A 12,028-nucleotide genomic window follows, 5' to 3' on the forward strand; every position below is an offset into this window, starting at 1 on the left:
GGCTAGGTAGGTAAATGATCATATGCTGGTGAGAGGGCAAGGATCAGGAATTTTTTAAAAAAAGTAGATCGTTTTGTTTAAAAACACCGATATACAATTTAAGTACATTTTAAATTTTTTTTTAGAAGAATGGGATAGTGGAATTCTGTACCACTCCTGATGGGAGCAGAGTTTTGTTAATGTATAAGGGCTTATTTATGCAGAGAAAAAGGACAGGTAAAAGTTAGGTTTGCTGGTTAATTTGGGGTTTGTTTGTCCTGCACCTGCAACTAGTTTAGGGTTGCCATGCACCCAGAATTTCCCGGACATAGCAGGGATTCGGCCGTCAGAAACTGTGCCTGGGTGGGAATCGCTTAAATGTCCGGGAAAATCCAGACATATGGCAACTCATGTTGGTAGTGTAGATTTTGGCAGCTTTCCGTTAAAATAGCTCAAAAAAATCCTTTTTTTTTTTTTTTTTTTTGAGATTTCGCTCAACAACTTTTGTGTCCGGATTTCCACCTTTCGAAATATGGCAAGCCTAAACCAGTTAAGCATGTGAGAGTGAGTCAGCAAGCATGTGAGAGTGACTCAGCACAATCTAAAGTATAAATATACTTGTGTTTGAAGCAAGCTTGATCTTGGCCTTTGCCTTTGGCCAGAGCCTAGTCTGTGCTGGAAAACTGCAAAGAGACCGGAAAGACTGCTGTAAAGACTGTATACTACACCAGTAGGTAACTGCTAAGCTGTGGAACTGCAATATATTGTCAGTAATGGAACCGACCCTACCCAAACTGTCTGGTGCTTTTTTCTGTTCCATTGGCACACCCCACTGGCGTGTTGAATGGGCATTCAGTACACGCCTCAACAAGTTTACATTTCCAAAGGCTCTCCCACATTAAACATTCCCTGCACATAGTAAATTCACACACCAGAGAAGAAGCTTTAGCATAGGTGTGGAGAAACTTTGGCCCTTCGGATGATGCTAAGCTACAACTTCCATCAACTCCAGCAAGCACACCAGGAAGGTCAGAGATTCCCTGCATAATTCTCTCTCTGGTTAATTACTACTAACCATGAGGACTGTATTCAGTATTAACAGGTGCCATGGATCTAAATACCAGTTGCTGGGAAACATGGGAGAGACAGTGACACTGTGCTCATGTTTTGCTTATGAGTTTACCAGAGACTTCTGGCTGGCCACTATGGGAACAGAAGGCTGGACTAGATAGGCCTTGGGCCTGATCCAGCATGGCTCTTCTTATGTTCTCTTATGATGCAAGTTGACTATAACGAGTTTTTCTCTGCAAAGGAGCATCCAAGATTATTAGCAATCCACACACACATAAAATATACTTGTCATCAGAGTGGATACCACTCAGAATACTACCACCTCACTTTACCACCTCATGTCAGGTATTGTGCAGAACTGCACTAAGAATCCCAGGCTTTGGGGCACCAAGATAAAACACTACTGTACATGTTTCTGCAACTGCTTATGCCCACCTAAGGGCAGGTGGAACACAAGAAATTGAAAGAAAACGTTAAATCTATTCATAAGGCACAGCTGCTCTTCACAGTGTTTGCAAAAAGGAACTTCTTAATCATTTCCAAGCTTTCTTTTGCTTTCCTGAGTTGCTGCCAGAAGCATCAGTTAAAGCAGAAGGCAAAAGCCCAACTATTGTAGTACAGAGGAAACAGCAGAATGATGCCGAATGAAAGAAACAAACTGACTTTATGGAGGTGCACGGCACCAGTCATCTTTAAAAATGACTCCCGATGAGATCCGTTTCCTAAAAAGCAGCACAGCTTTCCAGAAAGCAGCCTGCAGGATCCATTACATCCCAAAACAACATTCTAACTTGAAGGAGTAGGGCTGGCACTCAAAGGGAATATGCAGTGCATAGAAAAGAAAATCCTGTAATTAATGTAATGAGGGAGGGGGATTTAATTTGTGGGTGTGGCTGAAGCAGAGTTCCAGCATGTCTGAAGTCGAGCACCCTCCATTTCACCAAAACAAAGACTCACTAATTTCTGTATGCCTCGGAGTGGGTTGGACAACCCTTGAGTTGGTCCATGCCGTATACACTGGGCGGTATATTAAGATAAGCGTTCAAAGGAAAACTGATTTTAGTTTCTTGCCCTAAAAAACAAGGAAAGTCGTTTGCGTGTGCAAACCTAATTCAGTTAGCGAGATACTTGCACAGTCTAGTTTTACTATATGATAGTGCATTTGAATGGAAGGCAGTTCTACAGTACTCTCCTATAACTGATGCAAGACCAGTGCAGAAAGGACAATGTGATGCTGAGGAAGAGTTACCCAGCAGGGAAGAGGGCTGGGGAAGAAGGAGTGTGAAGTACCTCTGATCCCACCCACTGCCATTTCTGGCACAGGCTGACAATTTTCTGAAGTTTAAAAACAGTACGGAAGAGGGTAGAATTTCAATCAGATTTATGGGGGGGGGGCAGGCGGGCTACAAAACAAAGTTAATATTTATCTGGAGGCCTCCCTTCCTGCCCCTTCCTGCTGCTTGGCTGATCAGTGACAGGGTAGGTTGTTCGCCATCTAAGATTAGGCAGTGGGCCAGAAGCAGCCCAGGAAAGGTGTACACTGCACAATTTCTGAACAAGAAATGCAGAGTGGGGAAACATGTTTTGTGGAGACGATGCATATTGACTGGAGAATATATGCATGTTACATGGAGAATGGACAAAATTCAGCTGAGATATGCACATTCCTCAAGGCTATTCCATAGCTGGAAAATGTACAGAATTCAACTGATAGATACACATTTCCCAAGGCCTGCTGAAGATTATGTATACAGATGGGGAAATGTGCATATTTCCCTCTTCATGAAAGGATTATATTCACATTCTCCATGAGGGCTGGTGAAAGGACACAGTGACTAGTTATTGTGCACATTAACTACTCAACCTGCATTCCCCTTAACATAAAGGTAAAGGTAAAGGTACCCCTGCCCGTACGGGCCAGTCGTGTCCAACTCTAGGGTTGTGCGCTCATCTCACTTAAGAGGCCGGGAGCCAGCGCTGTCTGGAGACACTTCCGGGTCACGTGGCCAGCGTGACAAAGCTGCTCTGGCGAGCCTGCACCAGCGCAGCACACGGAAACGCTGTTTACCTTCCTGCTATAAAGCGGTAACTATTTATCTACTTGCACTTAGGGGTGCTTTCGAACTGCTAGGTGGGCAGGAGCTGGGACCGAAAGATGGGAGCTCACCTCGCCGCAGGGATTCGAACCGCCGACCATACGATCGGCAAGTCCTAGGCACTGAGGTTTTACCCACAGCGCCACCCACGCCCCTTAACATACACACTATCTAAAATTAAGGGCAGAGGATCATACAATGAAGCTCTTGTTATATAAACCTTGATATTTGTGGTTTCCTAGGTATCGAAAGGCAACACAACTCCCCTTCCTTAGTCACCTTCACTCCATCTACATAGAATTCTGTGATCCACACCTGTCGGCAACATCACACTCAGCTCACACCTTTCTTCCACCACCCTTCCCTTGAACTCTAGAGCTCTTGCTTGGCGCTTGATAAATTATCAATGTGGCTTTGACATGAAAAGTTCTCACATAACACATGACAGGACCTCTGTGATGCCCAAGCAATTGCATGCTGCTGTCAAGATAATTTATCCTTTCCATTATGGCATGAATACATCCCTTTTGCTTTAGTGACTTGACTTATGGACCCAGAAGAGTGCTGCTAATTAAAATTATATATCACACGTACACACAGAGAGTTTGAACATTTGTCAAGAATAGAAAGCCATCTCACTTAGCTTTCATTGCTGAAACTTAAAATATATATATTGAAGAACGAGGGAAATATAAGTGAGAGAGTGAGGGGGGGACCTTTAACTCCATGTGAATCTAAAATAGTGGGGAACCTTCTACTAAGGGAGTTTCTTCTTTCTTGTGCTGCCACTGACCCATTTTGAATCAGAGATAAAGCTATAAGGAATGTCTATGGCCTGCTTAACAGAAAAGGCTTGTTACGTTCATCGATGTCTGGTGGAGGAGAGGGTGGGGGATTAATTATGAAAATGGTGCTTGGATTTCAACAGGTAAGACTGGGAAGGCTCATCGCTTAAAGCAGGTAGTCCATCTGTCGTAGGAAAGCAATAGGCAGCTCCTTCCTCGACAGACATCTGCTGGCATTGCTTAACCTCTTCATGTCCTCATTTGAAACCAAAGCTTGCACACTTCAGTCCTCAGTGGATGGAAGCCCTGCTCTACATCCCAGTTCTGATGCAAGGGCCTCCACCAATATGGCCCCAGGCTCTGGTATTAACTGCTGCAAGATGCCTGGATGACCCTTCTTTGGTGATAGAGCATCATCAAACATTATTCTGTCAGGCCTTTGGCGGCATTGTTTAATCTTATGTCATTTGGCCATGGGTGGGGTGTTTGGTGGAGGCCTAGATATTGCTTGCACTGAAACAGATGAATTGGAAGGGGGTTGGACTAGATGACCTTCGAGTTCCTTCCACCCCTATAACTCTATGATTCTGTATATTGTTGTGAGTTGCCTTGGGGTTTCGGTCAACAGTTTGGTCAATAAATGAAACTTACCATAACTGGCGCAGATTAAAATGTAAAGTGATCAAAAGCACCAAAAAAAACAGCATACATAGTAAGGGTGAAAGGGAGAGTTTTTATGTGTTCAAAACCTCTCCCGTGTTACATCGTTAGGGGAAGTACATTATGTATGTGCAAAGAAAAAGGATATTTTCTCTGGGGACCGCCTGATTGCGGAATGCTTTCCTTTTTATACTAATTTTAATTAATTTTAACATATAAATTACAATACATACCACAAAGCTTCATCACTTATATAATTTTTTTTTTTTTGGACTTCCATCATCACCTCTGATGATCCACCGTTTTGACCACCTTTTAAGCATTTCTTAAATTCATATTGCCTTTAATTGTTTTAACTAATCATCCTCCCCATTATCCATTTTTGCAATAATTCCAATAATACTCCTCAGATTGCGGAATGCTTTCCAGAGGAAGATATGCCTGACCCTGACCCTGTATTCTTTTCAGCACCAGGTTTAAATGTTTATATTTGCTTAGGCATTTTGTATTACCTTATCTTTAGCTGGTTGAATGGTTTTGATTTCACTGTACCATTGGTCTGTGTTATAATGTTTTTGTAACTTTAAATTTCTTTGTATACTGCCCTTTTACACTTTTATGGAAGAGTGGTTTCTAAAGTTTTTAAATAAATTATTATTATTATTTTAATTAAGTTCCTTCATTTCCACAACATACATAAAAACCCCAAGAACACTTAGTGGCCTGCCTACTTGCTTTTTGCTTCATATCTGCCTACCAAGGTTTTCCATCGAGACACACTTGGAACCTTTTCTGACAACTCTGACCTTCAGTGGGGTCATCCAAATATAGAACAAATGTTCTCTTGTTGATGGACAGTAACTGGAAATAGGAAGACATTCTGTTTTGCTCAGGCAACACTGCACCTCAGTTCCACCATCTGAACTACCAACATTACCCAGCAATGGACAAACTGGGTCTTTCTCCCTCCAGTGTATAGGGCAGGGAATATTTGGGAAGGACCATAAGTCCTTTCAGTTTTATCATAGAGGGTTGAAAAAAAAGGAGCCCCAGGCAATGCTGGTGCCAACATATCTGGGGGATCTTGTTCAATGCTGGTGTCTACAAAACGAAACATTTCTTCAGCCCTAGAATACGAATTTGCTCCTCAGAAATATTTCAGCACAATTTAAGGAATGGCCCAGCCTGAGGCAGGGAACTTTGAGCTGATGGTGGACTCCATCTCCCATCAGCACCAGTAAGAACGTTGATGGGAGTTGCAGTCCAGCAAGATCTGGAGGGTCACAAGTTTCCCCAACGCCAGGCGCAGCCCATGTTAAAGCTGCCCTGGGAAGCTTTAAGGATAAAAGAAACTCAGGGATGCCTTGGAGATTGTAGTCATAGAATCGTTTCATTCACAATCAAACTAACTGCAATCATCCAAAGCTAGGTAGCAACCCCAGGTTACACAAAGCCGGCCTTCTCTTGTCTTCAGTCACACTAAAAAACAAGAGTTTTGCCACAGTACTAGTACAATGCAGGCACAGCACTTGGGGATCCTCCATACTATATGAAGACAAATTCCTTTGCAGAGCCTCTGCCACGGCAAAGCATTTGCCATTCTGCAAATGGAGCCGGATCGTTCTGCCTGACTTCCTTCCTGTTGCTGCATGTTATAAATAAAAATGCCTTTTTGTAAGAATGTCAGCTAGTCCCACGGCAATCAGATGAAGGATCCAGCAGCTGCCCAAGGACTCTCCCTTGTGTTGCTGTTTTCTTATCTCAGTGCTCCAAAATAGCTACCAATCTCAACATGCCAGAAAGTATCTCTGATATCATCATAACACACACACACACAAATATATATCGAAACAAAGCACCCATATTACTTTCAATAGCTCTTCAAACACACTGGGCCCAACATGTGGATACAACACTGGCTTCATGTTAAACTTGGTTAACGGACTGGAAATCAGCCTCAAGAACACAGTTGAGTCACCTCATATACTGGGGTCATGCTCCAAGGGTAGCATGCCTATGTCAAAATCGTGTATTGCCAAAATGACCTTTTCATGGCTGGTTGCTGTCTGGCAAGCTCCACTGGGAGACCCTTTCCTGGTGTACCCACTGCCTCTCCTCACTCCTCCACCTGCAAGGGAGGAGGATGGAGGAGGGAAGAGAGAGAAAGCATGGCTGATCAAAATGGCTGAAATGGGTCTTGGAATGGAGATGCAGCCAAGGGCATACAGTTGAAATTGTGTATTGTTTTTTTTAAAGAAAATTGAATTTATATACAGCCAGAGGTTTCAGTAAGCTTATGCACATTAAGATGTGACCTGACTGTATGCCCCTGTCCCTACAGTACCCCCCCTTTACCTGGAGCAAATCTCTACCCCCACCCCCTTCATGGTAGTTAAGATATTGACTCCTGATGTTAACAGCAATGGGGCTAACTGGAGTTTCCCTTTACCCTGGATCTGGGGCCCATATCAAACATTCAGATTAATATGCTGTCAAAAAGCAAGTCACTACTTTAGTTTTTGATGCACACAAATCCCCAATTGTTAATGCAACAGTTTTATGAATACCAGAACCTGGGGACAAAACAACATGAGATGGTTCTTGTTCATTCCCTGCTCATGCATCTAGTTGGTCACTGAGGGGAAAACAAGATGCTGAGCTAGACAGATTTTGGTCTGATCCAGGAAGGCTCTTCTTATGCTCTTAATCATCAAATACCACAGTTATTAAGCAACTGATGACTCCACATACACAAATGGAATTGGCTTTCTAATTGTTTTTTTTTTTTTGTCCAGTGTTATTTGCATCTCCAAAAGCCCTACACTGTGATCAGGAAAAATGATATCTCCATTTGCCAAGCTCAGAATTAGACAGCTGATCTGAAGAAAAAGGTGAGCTACATGCAACAGAGAAGGAGCTCATTTCACTTCTTACCTCAAGCAAAGCAGCCGCAGGATCCCCCTGCAGGCTCTTTCCAAGCTTGTCAACCTCATCGAGCAAGAACACCGGATTGTTAACCCCAACAGTCTTCAAGCCATTGATGATCCTCCCAGGCATGCTGCCAACGTAGGTGCGCCTTGTGGGGAGCAAGGGATGAGGTTGAAGTACGGAACAGCAAACTGGAAGCAAATTGTTTTATGTTCTCTTTCTAAAGTCACCCAAAAAAACCCAATCAGCTAATCATCAGCCTTCTGCAACCTGTTGCTCTCCAGATATTTTGGACTACAGCTTCGTTCGTCCCCAACCATTAGCCATACTGGTTGGAGTTGATGGGAGCTGCAGTCCGTCTGGAGGGCTCTAGGTTGCAGAAGGCCGATTTAGAGATTGGCTGTGTTCTGATGTTTAAAATCAACCAAAGTCAAAATACAAAGAAGCTTCAGACACACACATGCATATGGCTCACTCCACCTTTTGAACAAATGGGGAAACAAATGGCAGGAAGTCACAGTGAGCTGCCCTGTTATGTCTGGCTTGAGAACAGTGTTTAATGGCTTCCAATGAAACCTGGAAGCCAACTTCAAACTATGGTTTCGCATTTGGGATCTTTTAGAAGCCATGAATCATATTTCCTGGTTTGGATGTGTGCCAACAGAAAAGTGCAGAATGTGGAAGCTGTGCCTGCAGGGAGGAGCCAACAGGGGCTGTAGAAATCCAAAACAAGGGAGGGGCAGAGTTGAAAGGAGGGATACCCCAGGTGAGCAGGCACACAAGCTCTGCACCTAGTCCTTCTCTTTCAAATTCATCGCTGCTAAATTAGCCAGTGTCACACAACCCTCAAGGAGTTTTACAGGATGATACCGCCTTTGATGATTCTCCTCTTCCTACTGCCCAGATACCGCTCAAGGCATCGATGAATCAAAAGTTTTTAAATGGCATTCGTGGAGCATGGTTAGGGAAAGGCCCTTAATCAGCATAACATTTCACCTGAATATCAAGTAGCTGGAGAGAAGCTTCAGCCTCCAGCGTTGAAACCAAGGGGGCAGAGGCATGATCCCCATGTCTTCTTCACTCACGCTTCCCTCGGGCCCTGGATTCTCAGTGCTCTGCCTCCTCCCTCCTCCCACCACCTCCCTTGCCATGGTGAGCCCTGGAAAATGTCAAGCAATAAGGAAATAGGTTTCTTTCTGCACTGGCCTGGTTGTTTACAACCGCACACACACCAAAAACCTTTGCTTGGAATCTTTATGTTGGTACTATTCCCAATGAAAAAATAAACTATTCACCCACACTGCATCCAAACTCTAATATTTCCACTGCCTCTCCAGAATAAATAGAAGTATTTAATACATTTAGACAATTTAAAGGAACAAACTGTGAGAAAGTTTCTAAGCTCAAAGCAAAATCATTTAGTTTCTGCTTTGGCATGGAGGTGGGAATTCTTTGATCTGGAAAACAATAGTAATCAGAATTAGACTCAGTAGCCTGTAATGACACTCTTATTTGCAAGAAATCTCCATAAATGGATAGCATCAGCTCTCTCTCTCTCTCTCTCTCTCTCTCTCTCTCTCTCTCTCTGTATGCCTGTAATTATCCTAATCTTGAGGACTGGTACTACTCTAGCCATATTAAAGCACTACATTGGCCTGAATCAGATGTTATGACTAAACCAGGGTTTGGTTTGTAGGAATGTGCTGGGGGTTCATTCTCTCCATCTGTCTCCATACCAATTCCCTGCTCAGTTTCCTGGTTAGTGGTAAACACCATTTGCCAGGGCATCCAAACTGGGAAAAGTATGGATACAGCTATTATTTACCACCAAACCAAATCTGAAAACCCACTTCAAATTACTGTTTTCAGTTTCTGGTTTGTAGAGAAACTCTCTATAGCTTGCTTGATTTGGACATCACTGTAAACTACAAGTAAAAAGGGTTGGGGGGTGAGACAAACGAAGCCAGCCTGAGAGTCTGCTCCAGCTGGACAGCTCCCCTCCACATCACAGAACAAGTCTACCATCAACCACCCAGTGGGAAGGATCCTGATCACTATTCACGTATTGCTGCTGCCTATTGCAGTTTTTAAAAATAACAAATGCCTTGGAAAGATCTGCACCATGAAAAGTGAGAAGGTTTGGTATGCCTAAAGGGGGTATACAGGGGGTGGGTGGAAGACAGATGAACAGTGGGCCCACTGGCAGCCATTCACAGAACAACTTTAGCACACACAAGTTCAAAGGAATTTGCTCCCTTAAGTCAGTTCCACACACACACACAAAATCAAAAAATCAATGGGACTTCAAAGTGCTTAACATCAATAGAACTGTGTTCCTGGAAAGTCAGCAGGATGAAGTGGATACAGGGTTGGACCTTGACCAGGGAGATCTGGGTTAAAGTCCTTGCTAAACCATGGGTTACCTTGGGCCAGACACATTTGCTCTCTGTCTCTCAGTGTAAATTACTTAACAGGATTGTTACGATGATAACCATTTAGGAAGGGAGAATAACAATTTTGTAAGAGGTCTCCTTAGAGGCAGGGTGGGATAAAAATGTATTTTCTACCTTTATACAAAGCTGATTTGTTGAGTCAGAAATTTAAATAAGGAGTCTTAATATATTGGCACAGTGGACTTGATCCGTATCTTAATTAACCTATGCTGATTTCACTTTTACCTAGCCAAATAAGGAGATGCCTGACTGTGTGGCTTTCTTCCAAAGCCTCTGAATCTGCCCCCAGAGTATTTCTTTTTAAAGAAGGAAGATATATGCTAAGAATGAAGCAGAAATTCTGAAGCTGTCGCCAGTTCTATTTTCCCAAATAAGCTTGGTCTCTAACACGATGGGGCAAACTTTTCACACACAAGCACGGAACAGCTGCCCAGCGAAAGCAAAGGACAGCTGGAAAGTGTCAGTTTGGGTTCTCTATTACGAGACTAACTTTGTTTGCAGAATGGAAAACAGTAGTGAATCCTCAGAGCCCAAATGGAAGGCAGATTCACAGGCACGGCAAACTCTAAGCACGTGAGCTGCCCTTACAAGGCAAGTTCTGGGTGTTCCCTTTTTCCCATATCTGAATATCACATGAGATGGTACTTAAACACACACACACACACACACACACACAACTTCTGCGCAACACAATACTATGAAGAGCTCTCATTTCCTTGTTGATACTGTCCTTCAAATTGCAGATTTAGGAATAAAGGTAAAGGTAAAGGTACCCCCTGCCCGTACGGGCCAGTCGTGTCCGACTCTAGGGTTGTGCGCCCATCTCACTTAAGAGGCCGAGGGCCAGCGCTGTCCGCAGACACTTCTGGGTCACGTGGCCAGCGTGACGAAGCTGCTCTGGCGAGCCAGCACCAGCGCAGCACACGGAAACGCCGTTTACCTTCCCGCTATAAAGCGGTACCTATTTATCTACTTGCACTTAAGGGTGCTTTCGAACTGCTAGGTGGCCAGGAGCTGGGACCGAACGACGGAAGCTCACCCCGCCGCGGGGATTCAAATCGCCAACCATGCGATCGGCAAGCCCTAGGCACTGAGGTTTTACCCACAGCGCCACCCGCGTCCTGATTTAGGAATAGACCTCATCAAAAATGCTAACTCAGTGAATATCCAACCTATCCCTTACACAAAAGAGGGAGAGCAAGGAGAAAGCAACAGCATGCAGATACCATGTCTTCATTAGTGGATGAGGGAATAAACACTTTGTTTTTACTTTATTTATTTTGTTTATATCCCACCTTTTCTCCAAGAAATTTAGGGCAATGTGCATGACTTCTTCCCAGCCCCTCCATTTTATCCCCATAATAATCCTGAGAAATAACTGAAGCTGAGAGTAATTTTCCCAAGGCCACATAGTGAACTTCACAGCTGAGTACAGATTTCAACGCAGCTTTGCTCGAGAACTATCCCAACACTTCCAGGAATTTAGCTTCTGCTGGTGTCAGATCATTGGTGAACTTATCTCAGTACACAGATACACCTAGCTCAGCTCCTAAACATGTAAACTTCTCTCCAGGGTTCCAAACAGGAGAGCTTCCCAGACCTACCTGAAGAGGCCGGGGACGGAACCTGGATCATCTGCATGCAAAGCATCTCCTCTAACACTGAGCTACAAGTCCTTCCCCAAATACAATAATAATAATAATAATAATTTTTTATTTATACCCCGCCCTCCCCAGCCAAGGCCGGGCTCAGAGCGGCTTACAAGCAATAATAAAAACAAGATGAGTGATTACAACTTAAAAACAAAAATAAAATACAACATTAAAATAATGGAACATTAAAATATTAAAATGGAGCCTCATTGCAGGAGAAGGAAAAGAAAAAAGAAAAAGGGGGTGGAGGGAATCAAATTGGCTCCAATCCAAAGGCCAGGCGGAACAACTCTGTCTTACAGGCCCTGCGGAAAGAGATCAGATCCTGCAGGGCCCTGGTCTCATGAGACAGAGCGTTCCACCAAGTTGGGGCCAGTGCTGAAAAGGCCCTGGCTCTGGTTGAA

At 43.7% G+C, this 12,028-nt stretch overlaps 1 protein-coding gene across 3 annotated transcripts in view; it reads right to left on the reverse strand.

Moving 5' to 3' along the window:
- The window catches only part of LONP2 (lon peptidase 2, peroxisomal), a 57,628-nt gene that overhangs the window by 24,406 nt on the left and 21,194 nt on the right, over positions 1 to 12,028 (reverse strand). For all 3 annotated transcript variants that reach the window (XM_081201160.1, XM_081201159.1, XM_081201161.1), the window contains exon 8: positions 7,526 to 7,667. In XM_081201160.1, coding sequence (XP_081057286.1) covers positions 7,526 to 7,667 — 142 coding nt within the window. The remainder of the gene's footprint in view (positions 1 to 7,525; positions 7,668 to 12,028) is intronic.

Source organism: Podarcis bocagei, assembly GCF_964188305.1.
Source record: "Podarcis bocagei genome assembly, chromosome: 7".
Taxonomy (NCBI): Eukaryota; Metazoa; Chordata; class Lepidosauria; order Squamata; family Lacertidae; genus Podarcis; species Podarcis bocagei.